The following is a 27,348-nucleotide window of genomic DNA, read 5'->3' on the forward strand; positions in this document are numbered from 1 at the left end:
AAGATGTGGTTTAGTTTTGACTTATTTCCTTGCTTACATTCCACGTTTTACACGCTTTGATTTGCTTTTCCCATTTTATACAGTTAGAGGAAAAAGTGAGCTAAGGAAATAGTGTTTGGCTAACGTGTTCATCAGCAGTTGTGCAATGCTCTGCTATAATTGCAAAACGATCTTATTAATAACTTATTATAGCTTATTACCCCTTTGACCATGATACTGTTTGAAGTTCTCCGTTTGTATCTTTGTGTCTGTGTAAACAATTTAAAACTTGTATTTGTGGCCAGGCTATAATTTGAGATTTGTATGTCAGTTTAATTATCCATGAATATTCATTTCCAGCCATTAGTAGATGTGTCGGAGAATGCAATCTACTTCTCTCCAATTCTCATTATTGGATGTGGAAATGATCAACAATCAGTATGATCATTATTACCTCTTACAGGTATAAAATCAATTGAAAAACATGTCTCCTGTATTAGACGTGATAGAGATATTAGCATAATATTAAAATATAAACATTCCCCTTGAATCTTGACACCTGAAGACAAGTTCACCTAGCTGTTGTTGTCTTTATGGCTTTCTGAAACTTGTACACTTTCCATAGGATGCTGAGAATGAGTGGTCCTTTTCATTGTGAGTTAATTCTCAACTGCCTGTGCGTGCATCTGTTGCTGTGATTAATGCTTTAGGTGTTTCATTATTAGGGCACAGATAATGGCAAGTTAGCAAGGCATGTTCTGTTTTGAGCTATATCCAATCCCTAACCGTACATTACTTTTGTGGTATAGAGAGCTATATCAGAAATCACAATTCTGTCCTTCAGATTGTCTGGTTAAACTCAAATAATTAAAGAATATGTAGATTAAAGTAGGGAATCAAATATGTGGATTGAAATTGTATTGGGATTAAGCAGTTAAATTGAATTATTCATTGACTGCTTCCTTCCAGATAATGAAGTCCAGGAGCAAGATCATGTGAATGGGTTTCAGAAATTCTTGACTATCTTTCAAGCAGCATTAAAAAATGTCCAACAGCAGTTTGAAAGAGGCTAAAAACTCACAATAAATGGAAAATGTCTGAAAATCTTACATGTTTTATATTGTGGGAGATATTTGCAGTATTTTTAATACTGCAGCCTGTTACTACTCTACCATTTAATGCAAAGATTTAAATGATATATTCAGTGTCTGAAGAAGTGTGGGCTGTTTATCATGGTAAGATGTGAATGGCCATTCCAAAACAGATGAACTTGTCTTGCAAAAATATTTTCAGCTGTCAGTTTAAATCTGCAGGTTACCTTGGACTTTGAAGTCCTTCAATCAGCTCCAAAGCAGTCACTGTGGGTGGTCACCTATTGCACTTGTAAATATTCACCATCAACACTGTTTTCCTTCAAATATTTGTGCTAAATCCTCATATCTTTATAAACGTCAAAGTGGAGTACAGATAGTGGAATTGTAGGTGTGCTGTAAACCTTTTGTCCAGGAGGCACACTGTATAGCTCAACAACCAAATGGACTTATGCTTCTGATCTTGAATAACAGAGTCCAAGCCCAGTGATCCTTTAGATTTAGGGGGAAGGTCTGTCTCTAGAGACAATGCCCTCCATTACACATAAATGATGAGTTCTGACACTGAGGTTCTGAACAAATTCATTTTTATGCTGCCTTAAATGTTTGAGTTGTTTCTCCTGTCTCCTTAAAGTCACAACAAGAATATTTTTTCCCTCTTTTGAATTAAATTGTCCATCAGTTAATGGGAGGAAATAACGGTTAGGAAAGTAAAATTAAATCATGACTCAGCTGTCACGACTCTTAAATGATCCCTTAGTTATTTAAACTGGAATTAAATTTTCTGTACTTGCATTCCAAGCACCGTGCTTGTTTATTGTTTGTTTAATTTGCAGTAGAGAACTTGCAGTCCTATTGAAATCGTTTGAAAATGTGGCTGTCAATTATTGTAAAATTGGAAAGGTTGATTTAAAACCTTAAGCAATGAACACATCCAACCAAACACAGCAATCTATGCAGTGAGGTGATGAATCCCAAGCAGAACAGAAACACGGAGAACTTGCAGCCCTGGATGACGAACGGAATTGGCTTAATCTTTGAAGCGTTTTGCTTGGTGCAGCGTTTGTTATGTCCGAGTCCGTCCTCCGCGATCCCAGCCACGTCCCCTCCTGCCTTCTCGGCCCAAAAGCCTCTGCGTCTGTATTGGGGAAGCTAATTTGCTCTGATGTTTTAAAGCAGGTGAATTCATCAGCCTTGTATACAGCGGATAGTATTGTAAAATAAACACATGCCCAGAAACCGAAAACTGAAATGTAAAATATATTGGAAGTGTTGCTTTTAATTTTGTAAATCTAAATAATAAATTAATGGTTGCTGATTCCGTCTTTTTGATTATCTTTTTTATTTTGTAGGCCGCGGAATTAATCATTTCACCCCTCATGCTGATAATTTCTACTATAATAATTTTCGGTGTGTTGAGAAGTTGGATATGCTTTAAGTTGTTCAAACTGGACCGCTTAACGGTGCTGTCCTCAGCATCCAAGAAAATGTGGAGAAAAAATACGTCGTTTCCTTTTCTACAAAACATCAGAGATTTTCAGATTTGAACATAATTGTAGAGCATTAAGCATGACAATTTATGAGGCTCAACGCATAAATATCACCTCCGATGTACAGTAATACGGTACGTGCACACATTTCATATTAACTGGAAAATGTTTTAATACTTCTCAACTAAAACTTAAGCGTGAATGAACTTGGCTTTTTTGAGGCAGGCTAGTAATTATGGTAACTAATTTTAATCTCATTCAGTGAAGTGCAGTTTCCGTGACGTTGACAGAATGATTTTAACTTTAAAATACGTGAGTCATAAACTTCAGGGCAACCGAACTTAATGCTTTCTGTGGTTTTTCTTATTGGTTTCATTGTGTTCCTGGTTTTCATTTTCTTGTATTTGGTTGGTCGCGACAGTTCACCAGGTGTATCTCCGTTTCGTGATTGGGCGATGGCGGAGTGATGAGTTTCAAGCATGGTAGTCTGTCTTCTGTGAAAATTTCCACTTCTTTCATATGCAGTTTTTTATAAAGTTGTGTTTTGTGTAAATATTTATTATAGTTTTGTAACTAATATCTTAAGCTACATACAAAGAATGAGGAGAGTGACTCTCTTTGTAAATGGAACTTCCAAAAACGGCAAGGTAAGAAATATGAACTATTATAGCTGTTATAGCTTGCTTATAAGATCTAATTTATTAAATCATGAAATGAAAAGTCACCTCACTGGTACCGAGCATTAATTAGCATAGGTTTGTAACAGTTATTGTTTGTACTTACCAACGTGTCGTGCTACTCAGTCCCTTAACTTTTGCAAAATCGACAGTTTTAATGAGCTAAAACAGCTAAAACAATCTTAACTGTATGGGTAAAAGATTTTAGTTATCTGCTCGTAACCATTCAAGCAATAGTTTAGTTTAGTTACTTGAGTGGAATTAATATTAAATACTTTTGAACATTGCTGGTGGAACGTGAATTTTTGTCCAAGTTTTAGGGCTTTAACAGAGTGAAGATTTTCTCTTGAGATTTGCCTGTACTTTGCTCCATCCATTTTCTCCTCTATCTTATATATTTGCTTTATATATATATATTGCATTTGCTTATATATTGCAGTTGTTGTATATGACAGTTTGGTGCAATGAATAATAATTCAAATATCATTCCAAAGGTTTTTTATGTATATGTGTTGTGTGTTTCTACTGTTTTGTTGAAAGAAGCATCAGTATTATCAATGAAATAGCGTGGCAGCTGATAAAGTACACCTAGACCTGACACTTTTCATTATTGGAAGAGACACTTCAGTCAGAGTCGTACTACATATGTGAAGGATGAATAGAGATCCATTTGTTAGCCTGCTCAATATAATCTGAAGATTAAAATGGGTGGGTTCTTCTGTAAACAATATTGACATCCCTAATACAGTTAAAGTCCTAGTTTCCTTAGAGATATAAAAGGTCTTTCCCTGCATGTGTCTCAGGTAGTAGCAGTGTATGGAACTTTGGCAGACCTGCTGTCTGTGGCGAGCAACAAGCTGGGAATCAAGGCTTCTTGTCTCTACAATGGGAAAGGGGGGCTCATTGATGACATTGCTCTCATCAGGTAAGGAGGAGGTAGATATACAGAATCTGAAGAATTCATTCAAGGCCAATATGTATGGTGACTTTTTAAATGAACTTTTCCAATGTTGAAGACCTGAATGTTTAAACGGTATTCCGTATTTTGACTTCATGTGGGTTTTAATGCTCCCTTTGGGTTTTCAGATATTCAGATAAGACGGGGTTGCTAAGCCCATTTGGCGATAATGACACATGCTTGTTATTTGATAGTTGTATGCTGTGACCTTTCTGTTAGGCAGTGCTGTTGTTATATTGCAGTGTGATTGAGTTATTTTTGTTCATCCTGCAGGGACGATGATGTGTTGTATGTTTCTGAAGGAGACTCTTTTGTAGGTGAGTCCTGCAGTTTTTAGTGTGCCTTTCACCCTAAAAGAGATATAGGTTCATTAAGTGTCATCATCTACTAAGGAATTGTAGGACTCAACTGGGTGCTAAAGCTGTTATAGGTCAGAAGCTTCACTGCACTGCAGTCTGTGGAAATACTTGAAAACTGCTGTCCTAGGTGGAGAAGAATGAATTTGCTTTACCTATTGAATTAAAGGGAAACTTTTGGTAGGCCAGATTGAATATACCCTTTAGGCAGGATGCTTGAGTTTACACTCCTGCTCTACTGAATGGAGCTGAGGGATCTTTTAATAGCTAGGTATCCAGGAGCTTGGCTTAACTTCTCATTTGAAAGATGGGCCCGTGCCACGCAGTGCCCCTGGTCACCATGCTGGGGCATTAGAATCCTGCACATTCTGGTCCACAGGAAAAAGCGCCCCCTACAGGTCCACGAGCACTGCTTATAGCAGCAATCTGGTTTTCAGTACTAGGCTGGAAGAACGCCACTGACCACTTTCGTCCTTGTGTGAGATTTCACGAGATCAGGCGGTGATGTGGTAATGAAGCCAAGTGGGTTTGTCACTTAGTCTGGCACCAGACTTCTCTCTTCGGCAGCGGTATATTTTAAGTCTGTGTTTTTGTTGTTGTTCATGTATTGTGCGGTGGTCTAATTTCAGACCCCCAGAATGAAGAGAGAAGTTCAGATGAGCTCTCAGGTGCCCACACCGACTGGTTAACGCTAAACATTGGGGGACGGTGTTTCACAACTACACGGTAATGTGCCTTTTAAGAACGTTGCAGCACTGATCTCTCCACACTTCTGAAAGGGAAAAGAAAAGATATTGAAAATAAAGGAAAAATATGAATGTGGAGTAAATGGAGTTTTGTTTTTGCAGCACTTGATGTTTCTGCAGACCTTTAAGGAGTCTTTTCTGAAATATTATTTTTACAAATATAACTATGAAATACATAATTAACAACAGCAATTAGGAAATCTCTCAATCAGTAATCTGTGTGGGTATAAGCTGTGCAAGCTGTTTATTGTGTAATCCCCACTTGTATTAGGCCCTTTGGCTAAGATGAAAAGGCAGGTATGTTCGCATTGCTATTTTCAACTCTGGGCAGAGGTCAAAAACCCAGGTCTCACCCCTGCAGGCTTGCACACAAAAGGGATACTCCTGCCCCAGGCAGGAAACATGCATTACATTTGACCACAAAAAAAACTAAGGGAAAAAATCCTTCTTTGAGACTAAATATATTTTCAAATTAAATTGCACAGTAGCAACTAAGAGCAACAAAAAGAAATTCAGCAGTTATTCTCTCACTTGTTCTCATGTCTTCATTGCTCTGTTGAAACGATCATCGTTTCATTGCCCACAGTGATCACTTTTGTTTGTATGAAACATAGATCACCTTTTCTATAGCCATCATACCAAATGTCATGCGTTCGTACCAAGTAACCTCAAACAGTTACATATAATGTGAAACACGTTGCTGCTCCTTGTCTTGGACAAGACAGCCTTTCCTTCTCAAGAAAAGCATACAGTAAGTGCACACAACGAAACATACAGATTTAATGACATGCTGCACAACCCTGTTGGATATTGGTACCCTGTCCTGTTTGTTCTGCCACTGTTTCCAGTTCTGTTCAAAGTGTGGTTTAAGTAGTAGTTTGAACTCATGGTATTTGAAACTGGGACAAATCTCAAGCTGCTTTTTGTAGAACGATGCGATTCTGAAGTGGTTGAGTGCAGTGCTGAGTCTTTGCGGTACTGATGCAGGGTGATTTGACCTGGGATTTGAAAGACAAGTTTGAAATGGCCTTCTCTGTTTCTCAGGAGCACCCTGGTTAGCAAGGAGCCTGAGAGCATGCTGGCACACATGTTCAAAGACAAGGGTGAGTCTCTGGGTCAGTCACGCCAAGGTTGATAATTGCACTAGCTGGAGTGGGGGTTCCATATTTTTGCTGTTGTGCAAAGTGGTTATCCACTTTGAACTTTAAAACAAATGCTTTTGGCCATTTATGTTTGTGACTGAATTAAGCATGAATTGGCAGATGTCCACCAAAAAGCAGAATGACTCAGAAAAAATTGATATTTGTGCATAAATCTCGATAAGGCTTTGAATTAACCGTTGAACTAGCTGATCTGCTAATTAGCTATATTTTTTCTTTAAATGTGGCTAAACGGTTCCTACTTCAAACGTTTTCACTTTCGTATTTCATGATTTCTGTCTCTTTTTCCCAGACGTGTGGGGTAATAAACAGGACGAGAGGGGGGCATACCTGATAGACCGCAGCCCGGAATACTTTGAGCCCATCCTCAATTACCTGCGGCACGGCCAGCTCATCGTCAATGAGGGCATCAACCTGCTGGGTGAGCAGGGCTGTCGGCACAGCTGACCACTTACCTCACAGTCTCCTGGACGCTGTAGCCCAGGGCGGGGGGACACCTTTTGTCCTGTAAAGTCAATACCCTCCAGGACTCAAGGGCAGCAAACATTGAACGTCTGAAACAAATCCTGATTTGCATTTAAAAGCCACAGGGCCGGCTTTGAGCACCCCTGCTGCAGCACGGGAGAGGGATAATGACACAGCTCAGGCGTAGCGCACTGGTATAGAAAGATCTGCTTAAACCGCTTGTTTACATTTTGCAATACAAATTTCTCAGACAGTGAGGAAGAAAGAAAAAAAACTCAGAAAAAAGAGGGAAAGGTGAGAGAGCAGAGGGTGCCTTTTATGCTTCATATTTATTCCCCAAAAATTGCACATCTTATCATGAGAAATACACCCCCTTTCTCAAAAGGTATACAAAATGGTTGTGGGATTCTCAGATATGACACTTGATATTTTGACACATAATTTTCTGGCACTTTCAGTTGAGATTCCTCTGTATTGTGGAGAGTGTAGCTGTAGCCTGGTTCTGTACGATTTCCCTTTAGGTGTGCTGGAAGAGGCCCGGTTCTTTGGAATTGAACAGCTTGCTGAGCAGCTGGAGGTAGTCATAAAGGTAGGAGAACCGGTTCATTTAGTCTGCTGCCGAGACTGAGTGGAACAACTTTGTTTTTTTTATCTTGACATGTGCTGCCTTTAACTCTTAGCTGTTGGCTAGGTGTCAGTTTATCCATCTGCTATTAGAAGCTATGTAAAACAAATTCTGGTTATTTTCCAGTGTTTGACGTGTGCCGTTTAGTAGAGATTATTATTCATCCCATCCTTCTCTATACCAGCCTGAGAGACATGCCATGAAGATATGGTTTTTCCTCATTTCAGTGTAAAGTGAGAGGGGAAGTAATAACCTGCAGCTCTGTTATAATCTGCAGGTGCAGTGCACTTATCACAGGGTTCCTTTCCCTGCATGATTGTTTAACTGCAGTGGTGTCCAACCATGGGTCTCAGGGGTTCATTATACCTAGGCTCCTGTTTACCTAATTATACTTATTTGTAGCTTAATATTTAATCAATTAAACTGTTGAAATGTCCGAATCTTTCAATATGACAAGCCCTAATGGATTTTTGCCCTCAAGGACTGGATTTTTGTAATACTGTTTTTGATACCTTGTGAATCTGACTGACTTTGGCTTGTCCCAGAATTCCCAGCCGCCAGAAGATCACTCTCCCATCTCGCGCAAGGAGTTTGTACGCTTCCTGCTGGCCACGCCCACCAAGTCAGAGCTGCGCTGCCAGGTAAAGAGCCAGATCAGGGTGTTCCTATTCTGAATTCAGTGCGTCTGTAATTTGGTACTGTCTGGATGCCACTGATATGAAATAAAGGGACAGAATTATTTGTGTGAGAGAGATGCACACATTTATTCATATTTTGATCAATCTGATTTGATGTGTAAAATTGCACAAAGCGAAATTACACCTATGCAGTGCACCAGATATCCTTTGCAAATCAAATGCTTGCATTGAGTTGACATGTAAATAAATTTGCTTTGAATACCTGACATGATCATAAGTGAGAAATATCAAACAGAAACCGGATCTGCACAGACATTGAGGTGAGGGAGTCACTGGTATCTTTTCTTTGTCCCAGAAATGTCACACCTCCCATAACTGTGGCTCTTGTTGTGCCTTCCAGGGTTTAAACTTCAGTGGAGCTGACTTTTCCCGTCTTGACTTGCGTTACATCAATTTCAAGATGGCTAACTTGAGTCGCTGCAACCTCACTCACGCCAACCTGTGCTGCGCCAACCTGGAGAGAGCGGACCTGTCTGGAGCTAACCTGGATGTGAGTGCAGGGGCATGTCTCCCTCCCAGGGTACACAGACTGTTTCCATATCAGATGCTTGTGTCACTGTTGACGTGGGCGCTTTACCTTTTTCACACCATCTTTGCAGCCTCCTTCTCTCATACTCTTTGTGTTGAGGTGGATCCCCTGCCCTGCCGCTCTCTGCATCTAAAATGTGCTGACCTCTGGGCTTTCTGTGTGTTTACTACCTGCAAGTCCTTTCAAGAGCTGCTACATTATGGCTCTTTGATCAAAGTAGCAGACAATAGGCAGACATTGCCCCCGGCTCAGTGAATCAAGTTCTCTGCTACTCTAGTTGAGCTGCCAGCAGTCTGGTGGTGCTCCTGCTGTTGAAAAAAAGATTAAGGTAACCTTGTTTTATAGACATTGTCTTGCAGTGGCTTTGTGATTTTTCCTTTATCAAAGCTCTTATGCACTTCGCCTGTTCATCTGTCTCTTCAGGGCGCAAACCTTCAGGGTGTGAAGATGCTGTGCTCCAATGCTGAAGGGGCGTCTCTCAAGGGCTGCAATTTTGAAGACCCCTCAGGCTTGAAGGCTAATCTGGAAGGTGAGTGCTTTATGAATTATTGATCTCATCTGCCTTAATGAATCCGATTTTCAAAAGTGGGATTCAGTGGCATAAAAAGTTAGTTTATTCAGTAGGCTAGCAATACCCATAGAACCCAGCACTGCTCAGCTGTCCATTTGTGCTGTCAGGCGCCAATCTGAAAGGGGTGGACATGGAGGGCAGTCAGATGACGGGTATCAACCTGCGAGTCGCCACGCTGAAGAATGCCAAGCTCAAGAACTGCAACCTGCGCGGTGCCACACTGGCAGGCACGGATCTGGAGGTGAGGGAGAGAGGGTGGCGAATCCTTCAGTGCACTACTTGATACATGCAAGAGATAAGCTTGCACCAGAAGTAAACTACCTTTGTTCATTCTTTACAAGCTGTGTCATCCTTTTTAGCATAGATGTAGATAAAGCTGTTGTAGTGACTACTGGTATTGGACCTGAATCAAGTAGCCAAGACTTTATTATCACACCACACTGGTTTCTTTAACGGTTGCAATTAAGTGTATTTCCCAGAATGTTCATCTTCATCTTTTTGTGTGCTTTTCCTCCTCCAGAACTGTGACCTGTCTGGCTGTGACCTTCAAGAAGCCAACTTGAGAGGGTCCAATGTGAAGGGTGCTATCTTTGAGGAGATGTTAACTCCATTGCATATGTCGCAAAGTGTCAGATAACCTCTCTTGCACTTGCAGATTCCATAAGGGCAAGCTGGCCGAAGGGAGAGTCTCTTCTGACATGCCTCAATGCTAGACAACCAATCTTGGCCCCCCTTCTCACATGCCTCTCCTATCAATAAGGCAGTCAGTCCTAATGTCCCTTCCAACGTACACCCTAGACACGTACTCAGTCGACTTTATATGCAGCTTTGGCAGTTCAGCCAATGTATTAGCTTTACGTCCTCACCCTAGGACATGTAATCAGATCCAGTGCACTCTTCACTCTTTCACATCAGTGTTTAAGAGCTTTGATAGGTGGTGCTGTTATTCTTATTTAAAAACCACAGTGCCCTATATATAGTGCTGTAGATGCTTGGGGTATTAAATGCAGAAGTCTTTTCAGGCTGTTTGTAGTCTTTAGTTGATAGATCTGGGATCATACTAGTTTGGTGCATATTCTAATATTCCTGCACATCAAGAACATCTGGACCGAACTTAGCTGTCGGTCCCACAGCTCTAAATATTACATTTTAGACTACAGTTAAAACACCATATTAAACGCAAGCATGATGTGGCAGTGTAATTATGTAGACAGCTCGTTTATAATTTCTTGAAGGCATAGATGCATCTTAGGACACAGCTGTTAATTGCACTAAAATGTACATTAATGTGCCAGGTCTTTCTTTTAAGCCACCATAAAACTCTTTAAGAGTTCATCAATGAAATGCAACAGCCACTTTTTGATACCTTCTATAGACTGAAGACAAACAAGAAATAATCTTATTTAATAAAATAAGGATTGCCGGTTTAATTACAAATGCAGGGGTTTCGAATGCATAAGCACCAAAAGTTTTGAAAGCTGTTTTCTCTGCAGTCTTTGAGATTGGATAGTTTGCAGGTCTGCAATGAAGTTGTGTTTCATGTGTTAAAGAGGTGTAGGCTACGTAGAGCATTCAGGGGACCTTGGGACATAGGCCACACTAAGGAAATGGTAACTTCAGTGCCTAGCGTGGGAGTTTCATTCACCTTTTGTTGGACCTCAGTGCTCTATTCTCTTGTTACGTTGTGCGTAATAAAGAGGTACTTCATATGAATAACGTAGGTTTGGAGTTTCAGGTGTTCATTTCAGGGTGGTCTTTTTTGCATGGTCTTATTATCAGACTGTGTGGTGTCGAGTTATGATTGTTTTTCCGTGGTCTGTATTAGTTCCTGATCATCTGAATGCCACTGCTCCCAATCAAAAGTGAGCAACTGTTAGGGAAGAAACATGGAAGTTGGTTCAAAAGGATGGAAGCGGGGTTGGCGTTTCTATGTCCAGTTCATCCTTTTTGTTTGTGCAACTGAATTATACCCAGCAGAAAAAAAAAGGTGACATGGAATTCAAAAATGAGGGTGAGAATGGCAAATGACATGCATTGGGAGTACTGGAGATACAGGTGTGATAACTAGTAAAACCTGGAGACATACTGTAAGTGGTACAGAAAAAAAGGGAACCAAATATTCTGACTGTTAATATAATAAGTATGTTCTTAACCAAATTCAAGGTGGATAATTGTGAAAACAGTACTCCCTGGAACAGTAGAAAAATTAGTTTCTTGGTTAGACTTTTTTTGCAAAGTTGTCACTAAGATGTGATTTTCATCTTTTATTTATAATTGAAGGTAAATCTAAACCATTATTTTCTCATAATGTTATCCTGTAACATTAACCCATTTTAAAATGTAAGCTGGGAGCTCCTTATTTCTTATGGTGCATATCCGTCTTTGTGTTGTGTTCAGATCAAGTGCTTCCCAAATAGTGCGGGCTGTTCTTGAGCAGTCTCCTGGTGCTGTCATTCACTGCTGCTCCGTTTCGCACCCAGTGCCCAGCGATGTCCTGTACAGCAAATGCTCTGACAGAGACTAGCAAAAACTTGTTTTGCAGTTTTTAGAACTTCAGATTTAAAAGTAGCCCAGTACAATGTTACCCAATCCATGATCTGAATCGTTAAAGGAAAATTGAGTTCATATTTTTGAGGGTAGTGTATATTTTATAAGAATGCAATAGTAGTCATTTCTAACATAAAATATCAAAAACAGTTATTTCCTTTGTTCACTCAAATAGAATGAAAACATCTCAGTCAGTGTGGGTTCAAAATTTCCTTTGCTGCCCATTTCTCTTCTTCTTTAAAAACAGCGCATATTCAAAACCCTCTCATTGATTAAAATAGTTTAATTAAAGAGACTGGGAATTTTCTTTTTCTTGCAAAACAAGGTCATGTTTCAGACTCAGTAGCTGACTATATACTTTTTAGGGCAGAGTCAGTCATTTCCCAAGGTTCCTGGGTTTGTAATGAAGGCAGTCATAATAGATTTTAGAGCATTATTTTTAGAGGAAAGGTCTGTATTGTCAGCATATCAAAGCCCTGCGAATAAAGGGTGAAGGTTATTTATTTTAATATATCGAACTATATATTTAAGTATTACAGGGTGGATGGAAATTGCTTTTTATGAAGTCTGGGTGACTAGATACCTCCACGGTGTCTCGCCCAGTTCTGTCACCTTTGCACTCAGCCACAGAATTGTATTATCTTGAATGGACTGTTTCATAAAGTTATATAAATGGAAATAAGATGTTGTTATGTGTCTTTATTTCACTCTAGATAATAATGCTTTACTTTTGTTTTAATTATGTTTATACAATAGATAACAACTTTGTCATACAAACACTTGACATACAATAAAATGTGTTTTATTGTATTATTTGCACCTCTGAATACTTCACAGACCTAAGGCTTGGAATTACTTTTAAGTGTAGTGCAAATTATTAATAATATACTCATTTGACTGTTATATTTCTTCAGTTATCTTAGCAAGTTGGATTTAATATTTCTAACGTATTTACTCACAGAGACATCCAGCAAATGCTTTTTTTCCCGCAGCTTAGTAGACTTCTGTATTCCATATTGGGAAGCATTCTGGCAGATGAAATTGCCCAAATACTGGGGCAGATTTACACAGTTTTCAGGAATATGACATTTCTTTGCAGCAGGTGCACTGATGTTGTGTGGACTGACAAGACAAATATTTGTCCTCTAAACTGCCCATATCTCCATGAAGACACAGAGCACCTCTATTTTAATATGCATCAGCATTGTCTTCAGTCCAATCTGATACTAATGTAATAAAAGTACTTTGTATTAAGATTGGAGATTTGGAAAGATTATATACAAGATTTAAATTTTTCAAGTTCCGATTATGGTATCACATATTATTGCTGTTTATAGCAACCTGGGCCAACCAGGGTTTTCAAGGTAACTCAATGTGAAGTGAAAGATGACTTGACTTGTCGCAGATTTGCTTCCAAGTCTCTGCTGGATTGGATTAGGGTAGCTCTTCTATGCTTGTATAGTTTCCCCTGCTATTCTGGCTAATCTCCTTAAGTGCCTTTCAAATAGATAAATGAATGTCATCACCGGTTTTCTATCACAAAACGATTCGTCTGGAGCTCTGTAAGTAAATGTGATGACAAGCTATGTCTATTTAAATAATATGTACGTTTATTTAAAAAAGGGTATTGCTGTCCTCAGAAAAGCTTTGTGAACTGAATGCTTCTACTGTATACGTTAATGGTAACATAAAATGTATTGGGTTTTACTTATTGAAAACTGGGTCTTAAGCTGTAATGTAATCTTGTTTTTTGAGATTTATTTTGTATTGCTCTGTTCATTTATCTGCATGAAACAGTAAAGAAAGCTGGCATTAACAGTGTTTTAAGTTAGTTCAATGGCAATGTGAATTATTCTCTTAAAAATGTAAATGGTATTTATACATTGTCAGTCTCTTCCAAGGTGTAGACACTGATCAGGGCCTGTGGTGGATTATTTTGTTGAAGGGTGTACCAACTCCTTTCTTCAGCTTAATGTGTCAAAAATCAAGGACATGATCACTGATTAAAGAAAGCAACCACCACTTGCCAAACCAGCTGAAAAGTCGCTCAGGAGCAAGACATTGAAATTGTCCAGTCATAGGTATCTTGGCTCTAGATCACAAGCTGACCTTGGGGAAAAGCACAGATGCCATACCTGTATGTAAGAAGAGCCAACAGCAACTGTTGTTCCTGAGAAAACTCCACTCTTATTAATGTGTGTACTAAAGCATGACTTAATTCTGCAGAACCTTCATTGAACCTGTCTTGACATTCATGCAGTCACCTGTTTGGTAATCTTAATACACACAATAAAAACAGACTGAGCAGGATAGTGAAGGCAGCCAGTAAAATTTTTGATGAGCAACAGCTATAGCTGTCAGATCTCAAACTAATAGTGTGGAAGGTCAATATAATTACTGTCATGACCACCCTTCGCACAGTGAATTGGAGCTCCTTCCATCGGGCCATGGATTTTCACTAGCTAGATTCAAATGCAGTAGAACTAAGGTATTTTTTATTCCTACAGCTATTTTAACCTGCTTAATCTGGACAATTGATTGTGTATGTTACATTATATCTATTTTTGTCATCATACAAATATTCGTCTCTTATGTGCTAATGGGTTTGTGTTGTGTTAAATGAATTGTATTGTTTCTTTCACCTGCCGGCAGGTAAAAGAAGTTTCCCATCTGGGACTATAAAAGGAAGAAATTAAATTCAAAGGGCTTTATTTCCCCCTTTCTAAAATCCTGAAAAGCTCAGACATGTTTGGTCTTGGAATGATAGAGACGTAGCTGCAGTGAAGGACGCTTTGCTTAGAAGTTTCCTCTGGAAGATGGCCATTTCTGCACCTACTTCCCTAGCATTGAAGCCAAGCGAAGATAGTGAAGGTTGCTAATTGTCATGAAATGGTGGATTGGCATTGCCGTGTGTGTTGTTTAGTACTGTTTAATTCTTCAGAGCTTTTAACACTTAATCGGAGAGGATTTAGTGGTAAGCTCTTAAAAAGCTCTGTGGGGGCACCTAATTGCTTCGGCTGAGTGCTCTGTGAGTCTGAATGCTGTGCAGGTGTCCAGGTTAGCACATAATCCCTAGACTGGACCCCCACAGTGAGCACTGGACTCCCGCATGGAGGGGCAAGCATACATACAGGGTATAAAAGGTGGAGAAGCTGCAAGCACACAGCACCTACGAGAGCACAGAACACCATACGTATCCCAGCAAGGTAAGATGAAATCATCGTAATCATGTTTTATATTATACTACATTTAAGGAAGTTCAGGTTCATAGCTATTGTTCAAGCCTTCTAAGCTCTCGTTTACTGTTTAATTATTTGGGTGGGTATTAGGCCCTGACTTGCTGGTCACCTCTTTGCAACAATTAATACCCTAATATGATACGTAGATACAGTTTGCTTGAAAGAGTTTCAGAAAACCTGGCACACAACAAGCATTGAGAGGTGGAGTTGTACACTTTTGATTGTATCGTGTACCGTTATATTCTAGTGTGTGGCAGATGACTCCAGAAATGCCATCTAGCACTGTAAAAGTATTGTGAAGTTTACCTGTAAGGACTGCCATTGCTGTGATTAACACAGATATCCATCCCTACGTTTCAGAAAAAATGCTAGTGACTGATATGTGAGAAGTAAAAGGGAGTGTTTTATTTTAAAAAAAGGAATCAGAAACTTTTTTGATGGCAAATATCTGACATTTTCTTAAATTAGTTTATGCCTCACTTTAAAACGGTTCCAAACTGACAAGTCTAGTACCAGAAGTAAAGTAGTAAGAAATGTTTACTTCCTAAATGATCAGATAATTACACTGGTGAAGGTATCCTCCGAGTTTGTCTCAGGGTCGTCCGAGTAGTGTATATTCGATGTCTGTTAGGAAGTCTTTCTCGTAAAAGCGACACCCAGCGCTGTTTGCCGTTTCAGAATGAAAGCGCAAAAGAGCTCCCTCTTCTGGCTAGTCGTGGCCATGACATTGGTGACGCAGGCGTGCAGTCAGCACTGGTCATACGGCTTGAGACCTGGTGGAAAGCGGGAGGTGGAGAGCCTGCAGGACACGCTGCAAGACGTAAGCGCTCCTCTCTGATCCTGAATCACCGTCCTCATGTGAGATCACACTCCGTCACGCGAATTACTGAATTGCAGAGGCCTTTGTCCTTTTTCCCTGGGATTTTTAATAAACACAGAGAGTCAGGACCTCGGTTTTACATCTCATTCAAAGGGTGGTGCCTTTTTACAGGATAGTGTTCCTGTCACTATACTGGGGCTTTAGGACGCACACATACCATGGAGTGAGCGTCCCCTACTGGCCCCACTAACACCTCTTCCAACAGCAACCTTGGCCTTTCTCTTATGACATGTAAAAACATTTTCTTAATTATCTCAAACTCTTCTTTCATATTTGTGTGCAGATTGCGGAGGAGGTGAGGAAACTGGATGCGATCCGCCAGCCTGGCTGTGCTGATGTCTCTCCACAGAGCAGGCTCTCCAGCCTGAGAGAGTTGCTGGTAGGAGAGCAGTTGAACCGCATGCTGTTCGTCGTCTCAGAACTGTCACAGTGGTAGACCTTGGTCAATGGTCTTCCTTTCCAAAGTGGTCCGGTCAAATGGAGAAATGGTGTCAAATAAATAAAAATGGACATCAATCATTTGATTTTTACTGCTACTGAGGAACGTTAAACTAATAATAATAAAGGGATTATTAGAAGGCCATGATTGGTAAAGGCCAGCAGAAATTTGACCAGGACACCAGGGTTAACACCCCTACCCTTTTTGAGATATACATATTGGGAATCCTTTGGAACTGAGTTGTATAAAGTGAAATAAGTAGGATTATTTTAGGATGAGGGCTTAAACGGCAGTTATATCTGCAAACAAGGAGGCTCTGTTACAGGAACCGTGTCAAAAGACAAACGTGCTTATAGATGAAACTTATTTACACAAAAGTGCTCTGTGAGCAGACCTGTTGTTTCTATTGATAAAGGGGCTTGAGAGCATAGAGTTTAACTCGGCTCCTGGTGGCCCACGAGTCTCCTGGTTGGTGGTAGTCAATTAAACAATTAACCTAATTATTTTCTTAGTTACACACGGATAGTATTTTTCTTAAGGTCTTTTTTTTCAGCTGACTAGTCAAAAAGTTTCATTTAGAGGAGACTTACCTATAACCCCCCCTTGGAGCCTGGTTATCACTACACACCAGAAGATGCAGGCTCTCCAGGAACAGTCCCTGCTTTAAAAGAGAGTGCTCACGCTGTGGTTGTGTGGAATAATTGGGCTCTTTGCTCTGGAGTTGCACATCTTGACTACCCCGTGTAGACACTGCTGTATTCTTGCATCAGTTTCCCACCCAGGGGAGGCCTTGTGTTCACAATTGCCTTAAGCACTACAGACTCGCCAAACTTGTGAAGCATACATTAGAACATCATGGACATGTCGTTACAGAATGAAGTTGCAAACAGGAAAAGTCGCACCTGCCTTCATACTGTATGTGACCCCCCATAAGTTAGCAAATGTTTCTGTTTCTGATTTGAAATTGGAATTCGAGAAAAGAGGTCATTATTTTTAATCTATTTGCAAATATATTATTTTGTCCACTCACAGAACGTTCTGTTTTCTCTTTTATTGTAGGCGAGCCTGGCTGAAGAAGAAAGAGGACGTAAAAATATATAGGCATTGAAGCTGTGCACCTCCAATAAAACATGGCATTGATATCAGCTGTGCTTCGTGCTTATTTACTGGTCCTTTAACAACTGGCCCTCAGCTGCACACAGACACTAGGAAGCATGCGCTTCATTAGTCAGATAGGCAGAGTAAGGAGAGTGTATATCTCTGCACTGAAAACAAAAAAGAAAAATCGATGTTTCGGCTGTTAACGCAGTCGAAATGGTGTTTTTTTTTTCATTTCATTTTTTCAGCGTGAAATTACTCTCATCTTCTTCCTAATCATTCCTTTGGCTAATATCCCAAATTGTTTATACTAGGAATAAAAATGTGACCGTTACGAAACTTTTAGCCCTGATCAATAGCTTAAATTCAGAACAACATTGAACAAAAATGCATATATTTACGAAATAAGTAATAGTTACCACTATTGCATAGAGCATTACATATGGTTTTATTGCTCTACATAAAAAAGAGGGGGAAAAATATTTTATTTAGAAAATGTTAATGGTCAACAGACACCTACTGTAGGTATTTTATCTGGAAAACTGCAGAAAGAAAGAGAACCTTAAAGTACCAGTATCTAAAATGCAATGAAACTCGTTTAAAAATTAAATTTTCTCGTGGATATTTCCTGTGCACAGATTCATTATTATGTCGTTGTTTTGTAGTTTGTTAACTGACTGCTTTGTAATCGAGGGAGTGTGAGGCACACTGAAGATAAAGGAAGGAAGGGGTGTTTAATTATTCGTCTGTCGCCGGATTTAAGTGAATTTACCAAGTTTTAAAAGAGTTATGTAACACCGTTTTAATAATAATAATAATTATTATTATTATTATTATAATAATAATAATAATTATTAAGATTTTAGTCACATGACAAGTTACTGACAATTTAACACGCGGGATTTTAATATTCCATAAAGCGTCTTAATAGATAAGGGCGTCTCGTTTTCAGATATAATTATTACTGTAAAGAAGGGAATTCCCGCATCCTTTCCAACACTTCAACAGCAGGATACCGACGCGTCTGCAAGGTCACAGAAGCCGCTCCGCGCCTCTGATTGGTCGAACAACGTCCATCAGCTGGAACCGGAGAGGGCGCGCTATCACGTGACCTCTACGCAAAGGAAGGAGTGTGCGAGTTTGTCTTCCGCAGTACAGTGCAGAGTTGGTCTGGATTAGAGTATGTACAATTAATGTTAAGGAATGTTCGCTTTTATTTTAATCTGTGTTGATTAGCATCATATTAAGTAACAAAATAGTTTGCGAAAATGATGTAAGCTCGTTTTTTTTCCTCTCTCTTCTAAGGTCTTAGAATAGTTCAGTCACTATCATTGCTGTCATGGTGGTATTCAAAGTGTAGCGTATTCTTGGCTGTGGATGGAGTTACCCCATGATATTAACTAAACAGATTTGTCAGTGACGGTGTGGAGCACGACGCAAAATTATATTGTTGAATTAGGGTTTTTGCACAAAAAAAAGATGGCTCGTGTCGTAGTTTCGGTCGTTGAGATTTACATAAATATACAGATTCTCTGTTGACAAGTGATGTAGACAAAATATAATACTGTTTTAGCTCCACGGTATTGTCAGTACATACTAACTTCGAATAAATCGCTCACATTGAAATATCCAACATCATTGCCGTCATCTAAAGCCATCACTTTGTGATGAATTTTAAATCCATTGGAAAGGTTAAAGTCTTTTCTATAAACGGATTCCTGCATCAGTTCTTTGTAGATATAGCCTGGAGATACAGCAGGGCTTTCTTTCAGGAATATGAAACGAATCCATTTTGCTTCCTGGCTTGTTGATAGGTCTCCTTCACTGAAGAAGCAGGCATCTCTGTCCATCTGGTCGCACAAGCATGGCATCAGTGGGCGAGGCACACTGTGCCAGCTGCGCACACACCAGCCTGGCATCTCCCAGTGCCCACCAGACTCTGGATGAGATGGATTTTGAAAGAGGTCGGTTTGGACTTTCATGGACTTTGAAAGAGGTCGAGAGAAAAGAGACAGAATGTTTTGGCTGAAACGCCTAAAAAAGGCTCCACAGCCGAAACGCTGTGTCTCTTTTCTTTTCCTTTCAGTGTGGAATAAACCTTCACCTGTTCCTTTGCAGCCTACGCATGCTGAAGGCAGCTACCTACTTAAACATGTTTTTGAGTATATTTGTACAGATCATGTCAGGCCATTTGCCAAACCGCTTTATACCATACGGTATTTGTACAGGTGTGTTACTAAAATAATATCTTGTAAACATTTACTTTTCTGTTCCTTTAATAGAATGTAGACTAGTGGCCGCCTCTCGCAATGCCTGAAACAGGCCTCTCTACACTATGGAAAGTGTGACTTCCATCGCAGTATTTTCTCTTTGGTGTTGTGGTTATGCTGGATGTGTGCGTCCATTCAGGTATCTGGTGTGCAGCTCTTTCGGGGGACGCGGAGAGGGTCCAGGCCTTGCTGCACAAGGGGACAGATCCCAATGTGAGGGACCAGGCTGGTTACACTGCGCTGGTGAGGGACTAACAGCACACTTCTTGTAACACCCTGGCACCATCGGTCCATGAACAGTACTTCAATATAACCTTTAAGATCAATGATTTCATTGTTTAAAAAAAAAAACATTTGTAGAGTTAAAGAAAAGTTTGTGGAGCTCGGAAGCCTTGGTATTGTTCCTGTTTTCGTTTTGCCCTAATTTCCTACATTTATATTAGCAGTCCCAGTTGACTTATACAGTATATAGACAGTAAATGCACCTTGACGGTACTGTGCAACTGATCTCATGCCTACAGGCAATGCAGCATTGAGAAATGCTACTCGAGTTATGTGTAGTTTGATTTTGCCCAGTCGTATTAGTTGAGGGCAGGATGCATTGGCTATCCGGTAACGAAGGGTACATTGTGTTTACAGCACTATGCCAGTCGCAGCGGGTGCTTGTCCGTGTGCTCCCTCCTGCTGGACCGTGGAGCGTGCACCAGTCCTCAGACCAGGGGCGGGGCCACCCCTCTGCACCGCGCCGCCTACTGCGGCCACGTGGGCGTGGTCAGCCTGCTGCTGGCCCGGGGGGCGGACCCTCTGCTCTGTGACGACGAAGGCTCCTCCCCCTTGCACAAGGTAGGAAAGAGCTCTGGATCATGTGACACTCTGTTAAAGTACAGGCTAAATGGGAACCCCCCAGAGATCACAACTTAATTGCTTTGTGTGGATATTTTTGCAGCAGATCATATTTAAAAGATTTGTTGAGTTTTAACAAAACAGTTAAGGATCTACCTTCTCCCTATTTTCTTAACGAAATGAGGGTGAATTAAACAAGGTGTGGTTTGTTGGAGCTTCATTTTTGTTCTCCTTGATTGTACTGAGGCTAATGACAGTGACTGGGCATCTGGCCATGTCTGCATTTTGGATGGCTTTGCCAATGTTAACCCTGGCCCAGACAGAGACTAGGCCCGATACTGGCCGAATACCTGAGTGCGTTGGGGATGGTTGTGACCCTGTGCTTGATGCTGGCCTGACCCTGTGTTGTGTGCAGGCCGCAGAGCAGGGCCGTGAGGAGGTGTGTGAACTGCTGCTCCAGCGCTGTCCTTCGCTCAAGACCCTGGCAGATAAGAGGTCCCGCACAGCCTACCACCTGGCCCAAGAGGGGAGCAGTCTGAAGCAGCTCTTGAGACCCCCTGAGAGCGTTCACTGACACCCACCAGCCTCTGCAGGGGCTGAGAACAGCACGCATCACAGTCAGGTTCTTACAGGGGTGTGCTGGGACCTGCTGTGCACAGTACTGGCATGGACAGAGAAACAAACAGCCCAGTTATGTTGACCAGAGCTGTAATGTAGAGACGAGGCTGTAGTTGATACACTTGTACTTCATGTACAGGGACAGTCCAAGGTTTTCTTGGCTGAATGGCATGTTCTTACCATGTGTTCTTAAGTTCTTATGAGTTGAAGAACCCAAGGCCAAGCTACGACATGCTGTATATCTTTTGACACTGCATAGACTGTGGCCCCCTTCCCTGTGGGATTTAGCCCTTGGAATCAGAGTCCGATAAATGAAGTATGAGTATGAGACGAGAGACGACCAGCTGCACTCAGGCACAACTTCATCACAGGCTTGACCAGAGCAGTGTTCCAGGTTCAAATTTGCGTTCACGGGGTCCGGGTTTAACAAAAAATCAAGATGCAAACAGGACTGTAACTGCAGCGTTCACTCTGTTTGATTCATTTTTTTGGACTTCTCAATCCAGGATTGGAAAAGGGCTCAGCTTTGCTCATTCTCTCAGAAGTGGAGTTTGATAAGCTGTGCGGGTACTGTTTTCCAGTATACTAATCATATCACTCTTATGCATAAATGTATATTACTATCTAGTTTTTGGGTTGTCTGTTTTTTCAAGGTTTCGACTTCCTGACTTGAAGTTTTGAAAGATCAACAGGGTAGAACCAAGCCTCTGTGTATTTTTGTTTACCTGTTTGAATCAATCAGCAATAAAAAAGTCACAGTCACGTCCTTGTCTGTTCCCTTTATAATGTTACACACCAACCATAAGTAAATACCAAGTTTTTTTAAGGTATCACATGCTACACAGGAGTGCACTTTCCAAATGTGGATTAAAATACTTCAGTGTCCTTGCCCTTAAAGCAAACAACCTGTCTCAGAGACACATACAGTACATAAGTATTCAGCTGCAACACAGCACTAATCACTGACAGAAAAAAACACATCCCATACCTATTAGTGCAGCTTTGTGTCTTGTACAGGGCTGTAGTTGAACAGTCACCTGCTTGGCTCACAGATGTACCAGGGACAGGGACACACTGTGAGACACTGGGAAGGCTAATGGTAAAACTGATTTCAATATTAAATGAAGAAAGAAATCCATGAATTCTGAAAGCAAAAGCAGTTTTAATACACCAATAGTTGCTATGTTTAATGAGTGAGAAACTGTATGATTGTCTTTTGCTTTTATTTTAAGCTAAAAATATAGAGCAAGAGGAGAACAATGATTTTTATCTTTGTGGAAATGTCATTTTTTTTTCTCACTGCAGTGCCAACATCTAAAAGGGCTTTGTAGTAGTTTTCACAGCTGGATCAGCGCCTGACGTTTCTCAGAGGGTTCCCAGAGACACTGTGGGCCAAATCCTGTTTCTTATTGTGTAGTCACACGGATGGACAGGTGCAGAGCCTTTACACAGGTCACGACGCTGGGAAAACACAAGGGGGCAGCAGAGCTGTGCTGAATGCAGTTACTGTCCCAGCAGAGAGGGGTAGATTTCTCCATACTGCATGAAGCTCAGTTTGTAGCTTCGCTTCAGAGAACAACATAACAATTTAGCAGGTTGTTTTTATGGATACAATAACAGTGCAGCGGGACAGCATAATTTACAGGTTGTTCAGTCCTGCTTTGAATAACTGTTGTTCCTGCCAGCATGCTCTTCTGAGAAATCCTTTGCTGCTCAGTTGGTTTTTAACAGAGTTAATTCCACTGCATTTTTCCCCCTGATTTGTTCTGTGCATTTAAGCAGGCAATTTCACTTGTAACTTGTAACTGTACTTACACCCTTTGCTGTAATCCTGTTGCTTCCTTCTTGTGCTCTTGCTGTCTTGTGAGCTCTCTTCTGCAGAGGAGCACAGTTTTTCATGTGACTGACACTGCCTGGCACAGGCTGCCTTTGTGAGTAGATGCATCTGATGGCAGTGGTGCAAGTTTTGTATTTGCTAAAGTAAAGGACTTGCAGAATTCTGGCTGGCTGTCCTAATGGTCCTCAGAGGAGGGTTACAGTCAGCAGTGCCATCTTCACTCTGAAGTGTGGAAATAAGGCAGTGTGATGTTCAAGCCAGACTTGAAGGATTCTACCTCTCAGCAGTCATTACTTGGTATACTTGATAGGAAGCAAAATGCAACAAAACATGTAGGATGTTGCCTATTGGAAAACATCTTGAGTACGATTTCATGCTGCATTTGCAAAAGAGTCAGAAAGAACTGGTGTTTACTGCAAACACACTGTAGCTACTAGTTATTTTCTCTGTTTTCATTTGAATAGCTGAAGGCCATGTGAGAAAATGTGCAATCTTGCTGCTTGCTACACTAGTCAAAGGTTTTTGAATCTCCATGAAGTGTTTTTTGCTTGTTATCAGATTCCAGCACTTCGGTGGCCAGGGCAGACCAGGAAAGTGGTTTAAGTGCCCTATACCCAGTCTGTACTGGCTTGTTTTCAGCAGGGCATTGTTTGGAGTGTTCACTCTCCTTGTTCCTTCGGCCTGTGGCACTAGCTGGGCCTCATGCCAGGCTGCTTACATAAAACTGCGTGGTTGTGTTATGATTAACTACTGTCCCTCAGGGCAGCTGTGTTCATGCGACCAATGTAATTCACTTACCCACAATGACGACCCCAGGCACTGAGACGTGAGAGGAACAGGGCCGATATTGATTCAGATGGCTGAGGGGGATCTACAGTGGTACATATAGGGCCACCACGTGCTTTGTTAGTAGGAACATCTTGGGCTGTGGTAAATTTGCAGAGGGAGATTGTGTCCGGCAGAGATGAAGTGTTGCGGTCACTCTCACGGGACAATAGCCCTGTGGTTTCGGTGCACTCAGTCACTTCTTGGGCTGACTTTTTGTTTACTTTTTCTCACATGAGCAAGATGCGCTGGAGCTTGGAACCACAAATCCTGAGTCTGAGTGTGCATTAGTGTCCTTGAAGCTGATCAGGTCTATTGACTTGGCATTCGGCACTCACCCTGTGGTCTGTGTGGGTCCTAATGCTCCAGTGTAGTGATGGGGACACTATATTGTAAAAATGCACTGTCCTTCGGATGAGATGTAAAACCAAGGTCCTAACTCTCTGTGGTCATTACAAATTGAGGGCATTTCTCAAAAGAAATTAAGGTTGTTAACCCCAGTGTCCTGGCCATATTTCCCACTGACCTTTACCAATCATGGCCTCCTAATAATCCCATCTATGACTTCATTACTCTGCTCTCTTCCCCACTGATAACTGGTGTGTGGGGAGCTTGCTGGTGCACTTTGGCTGCCATTGCATCATGCGGGTGGGGGCTACACACTGGTGGTGGTCGAGGGGAGCCCCCACTACCTGTACAGCGCTTTGAGTGGAGCGTCCAGAAAAGCACTTTAAAATTGAAAGGATAATTATTATTTGAGAAGCACAGATGATCTTTAATACCTCATGGTGTACTGGGTCTAGCCTGCCCCCTGTTCAAATGTCCAGCTCATCAAGCTGGCACGATGGACTGGGTGCACACAGAGTAACAGCTAAGTCTGATTCCTGGCAAGTGCTGAAGCAGAGATCTTTCTGACTAATTGTAATTCAGATTTCTTGTCTTAGTAGGATGCTACAATTAGAATGGTCAATAAGCAACCAATTAAGATCAGAATGTTTTTTTTCACATTCTGTATACTTAAGTGACTTAATAATGCGTACTTATCCGTTTCTTTATGGATGTTCCATTACTTTAATCCACAGGGGGTAACTATGGCCGAGTTTATGTGCAGGGAACTATAAAGTACTGTTGTATGGCTTCAATTCCTACAGCATTTATATAATGCACTTTGAAATTATTACTCCATAAAGGAACTTTTTAACCTCCTTCCTGCCCTCTTGTACATCACCAGTATGAAGCTGAAGGTCTTGTCTTCAGAAGGTTATTGTAGTTCACATATACCTGCCCTCCTGTCAAAACTCCAGATGGAACTTTAGATTTCATCTGGGGGAAGTGTTGTTCTCCAAATTGAGGGTAAGCAAATTGTGACATGGAAACAAAACAAAGCAACAATAAGTTGCTGTACGTGCTTAAGTAGGCACAGTTTCCATTACATATCATACTTGAGGGAAACATCACAGCCTGTCAACTGTTTTATGACATCTCGAAAATCACCAGAAACGTGGTGCCTGGAAATAACAGCAGAGAGCCAAAGGCTTTCAGAAGACTGACGTGAAAGTGGTTTTTTATTTTAAAAAATGTGCCTAAAAATTAAAAGAGGGCTGAGCGATACTTTCTCGAGGATCTGCCTATAAGAGAGAAAAACATGATCTTTTCATAAAATAAAAAAATGACCTTCATAAAAAAAGAGCATCACAGTTTATTATAACAACGAATCTTGCTGGGAGACCCAGCCATGTACGAAGGATTGTACTGTGTGTCTCATACCAGGCGATGCCTCCTGAGACCAGTTAGAAAGCCAGGTCAGTGGCAGCCTGCTGGAAGAGGTTTCTTTGTTAGCCTGTGCTGTCAGCAGGCCCTCAGATGAGCCCCAGCGCTCAGCGCTGTCAGGCTGTGTCAGTGGGGCTCTCTGCAGGCTGTGTTAGCAGCACCCCGTGTGAAGTGTGTACAGTACCTCTGCCCAACCCCTTTCAATCCCTCAGTTGTCTCAGGTGGCTGCAGCCTTCCTGCTCTCTGAAGTGGGGAACAGTTTCCACCTCTGTCCATCTCTGTTATTCTAGTTTCTCTGCACTGCTCAGAATTCCACCCTCACAACCCTCAGTGTCCACCTCTACCTGACATCTCCTGCTCTGGCTTTTTACACCCAGACCCTGGAGCGCCCAGCTGCTGAAGATAACAAGAGGCACTGAGCTGTGCCATCCAGCTGTGCCAGGAGCCATATGTTGACCCCAAAGATTGACCACAGAATCCCCAATAGCAATTACATTAAATTTTATGCTTTTCTACGCCAGTATTTGTTTCCACCTTCATCATTTGCTGGACATTTAACAGGCTTGAAGTAATAAAGCCATTTGCTGGGATTTGCAAACAAACCAAAATGACAGAAACAGATGGCTGTTTTGTGCAGATTTGTTCCCTGCTGTGGAATACAAGATCACAGCAGCACCTGGATGTCATATTCACGCTTGTGGATGCTGAGCTCTGCTCTGAGCAGTTACTGCTGTCAGACAGATCCGTGTCTGTCATTCCCACAGTGTGACTGACGGCGCTGTTGTTGGCAAGCCAGAGGTCTGAAGGGTGAAGCACCGGGAAGCTGGGAGCTGATGCAATGCCTTCAGTCCCAAGTGCATTGTGTGTTTGACTGATGTTGAACATCCTCTGTTTAGTCAGCAATCTGTCAGAGCTCCCTCACCCTTTACCCCTGTTGAAAGACATGGCACACCCATTAAAGATCTTTTTCTTGCTCTTTCACCTCTCCTTCCTTCTTTTGTTCACTCTCTCTGTCTTTCTTCCCAATGTCTGGGTCTCATCGCCCTCCTCCCTCTCTTTGCGCCCTCATAGCTCTTTTTCTCTGCCCTTTATCCTGTTCTCCACCTTTTTTTGACTGCAACTCCAGCCTCTGTCTCTGTTTCTTCTCAAATCTGCCTTTTCTCTTTGCATGTTCTCCAGCTCTGTCTGTCTCCTCTCTCTCCATCCCTGCCTCGTGCTCTCTTTCTGCCCTCCCCTCCCCTCTTCCTCCTCTCTCTCTCTCTCTCTCTGATTATGACAGAAACCACACACAGGAGTCTGGGGAACTTTCATTGGGCCCATCTGGTGGGTGGTGTTTCCATTGCAGCACTAAACCACATCCAGTACAGCACTGGAGGGGGGCCAGGCCACATCTGGAGCTCATTGCAGCCTGACTCCATAGAGGGCAAGGGGGAGGTGTGCAGCCTTCAGTGCGTTAACACAGCAGGTACTGTAGTCACCCACCTTTTAACTCTTGATGATAGGAGCCCAGTGACTACGTATAGATCATACATAGATTAGATGTCCATGCCAATGAAGAATAGACTACTTAAAACAAGCTGTGCTGTGCCCAGTTAACTCTAGTGCATTATATCAATGCCTTTTTTTTTGGGAGAATG

General features: G+C 41.4%; 3 protein-coding genes across 4 annotated transcripts; all 3 read left to right on the forward strand.

Moving 5' to 3' along the window:
* Positions 1-2,998: 2,998 nt before the first annotated feature.
* Positions 2,999-12,574, forward strand: kctd9a (potassium channel tetramerization domain containing 9a). Its single transcript, XM_088624115.1, has 12 exons — positions 2,999-3,207; positions 4,041-4,162; positions 4,469-4,512; positions 5,181-5,277; positions 6,342-6,400; positions 6,750-6,878; positions 7,444-7,511; positions 8,093-8,188; positions 8,586-8,735; positions 9,198-9,303; positions 9,453-9,586; positions 9,866-12,574. Exons 1-12 carry the CDS (start codon positions 3,160-3,162, stop codon positions 9,980-9,982), a joined length of 1,170 nt encoding a protein of 389 aa, XP_088480241.1. The 5' UTR covers positions 2,999-3,159; the 3' UTR covers positions 9,983-12,574.
* Positions 12,575-15,006: 2,432 nt separating this feature from the next.
* LOC148674196 (progonadoliberin-1-like) lies at positions 15,007-17,595 on the forward strand. Its single transcript, XM_088627171.1, has 4 exons — positions 15,007-15,098; positions 15,810-15,951; positions 16,295-16,390; positions 17,510-17,595. The coding sequence occupies exons 2-4, from the start codon at positions 15,811-15,813 to the stop codon at positions 17,549-17,551; spliced, it is 279 nt and encodes a 92-aa protein (XP_088483297.1). The 5' UTR covers positions 15,007-15,098; position 15,810; the 3' UTR covers positions 17,552-17,595.
* Positions 17,596-18,578: 983 nt separating this feature from the next.
* Positions 18,579-22,041, forward strand: ankrd39 (ankyrin repeat domain 39). Of its 2 annotated transcripts, none has more exons than XM_088624117.1 (5): positions 18,579-18,728; positions 19,363-19,512; positions 19,958-20,061; positions 20,458-20,661; positions 21,077-22,041. In XM_088624117.1, exons 2-5 carry the CDS (start codon positions 19,413-19,415, stop codon positions 21,233-21,235), a joined length of 567 nt encoding a protein of 188 aa, XP_088480243.1. In that variant the 5' UTR covers positions 18,579-18,728; positions 19,363-19,412; the 3' UTR covers positions 21,236-22,041. The 2 variants fall into 2 exon arrangements, with proteins under 2 accessions (XP_088480243.1, XP_088480244.1); XM_088624118.1 differs by having other exon boundaries at positions 18,672-18,821.
* Positions 22,042-27,348: the final 5,307 nt, after the last annotated feature.

Source organism: Lepisosteus platostomus, chromosome 3 (assembly GCF_059453375.1).
Source record: "Lepisosteus platostomus isolate fLepPlt1 chromosome 3, fLepPlt1.hap1, whole genome shotgun sequence".
NCBI lineage: Eukaryota > Metazoa > Chordata > Actinopteri > Semionotiformes > Lepisosteidae > Lepisosteus > Lepisosteus platostomus.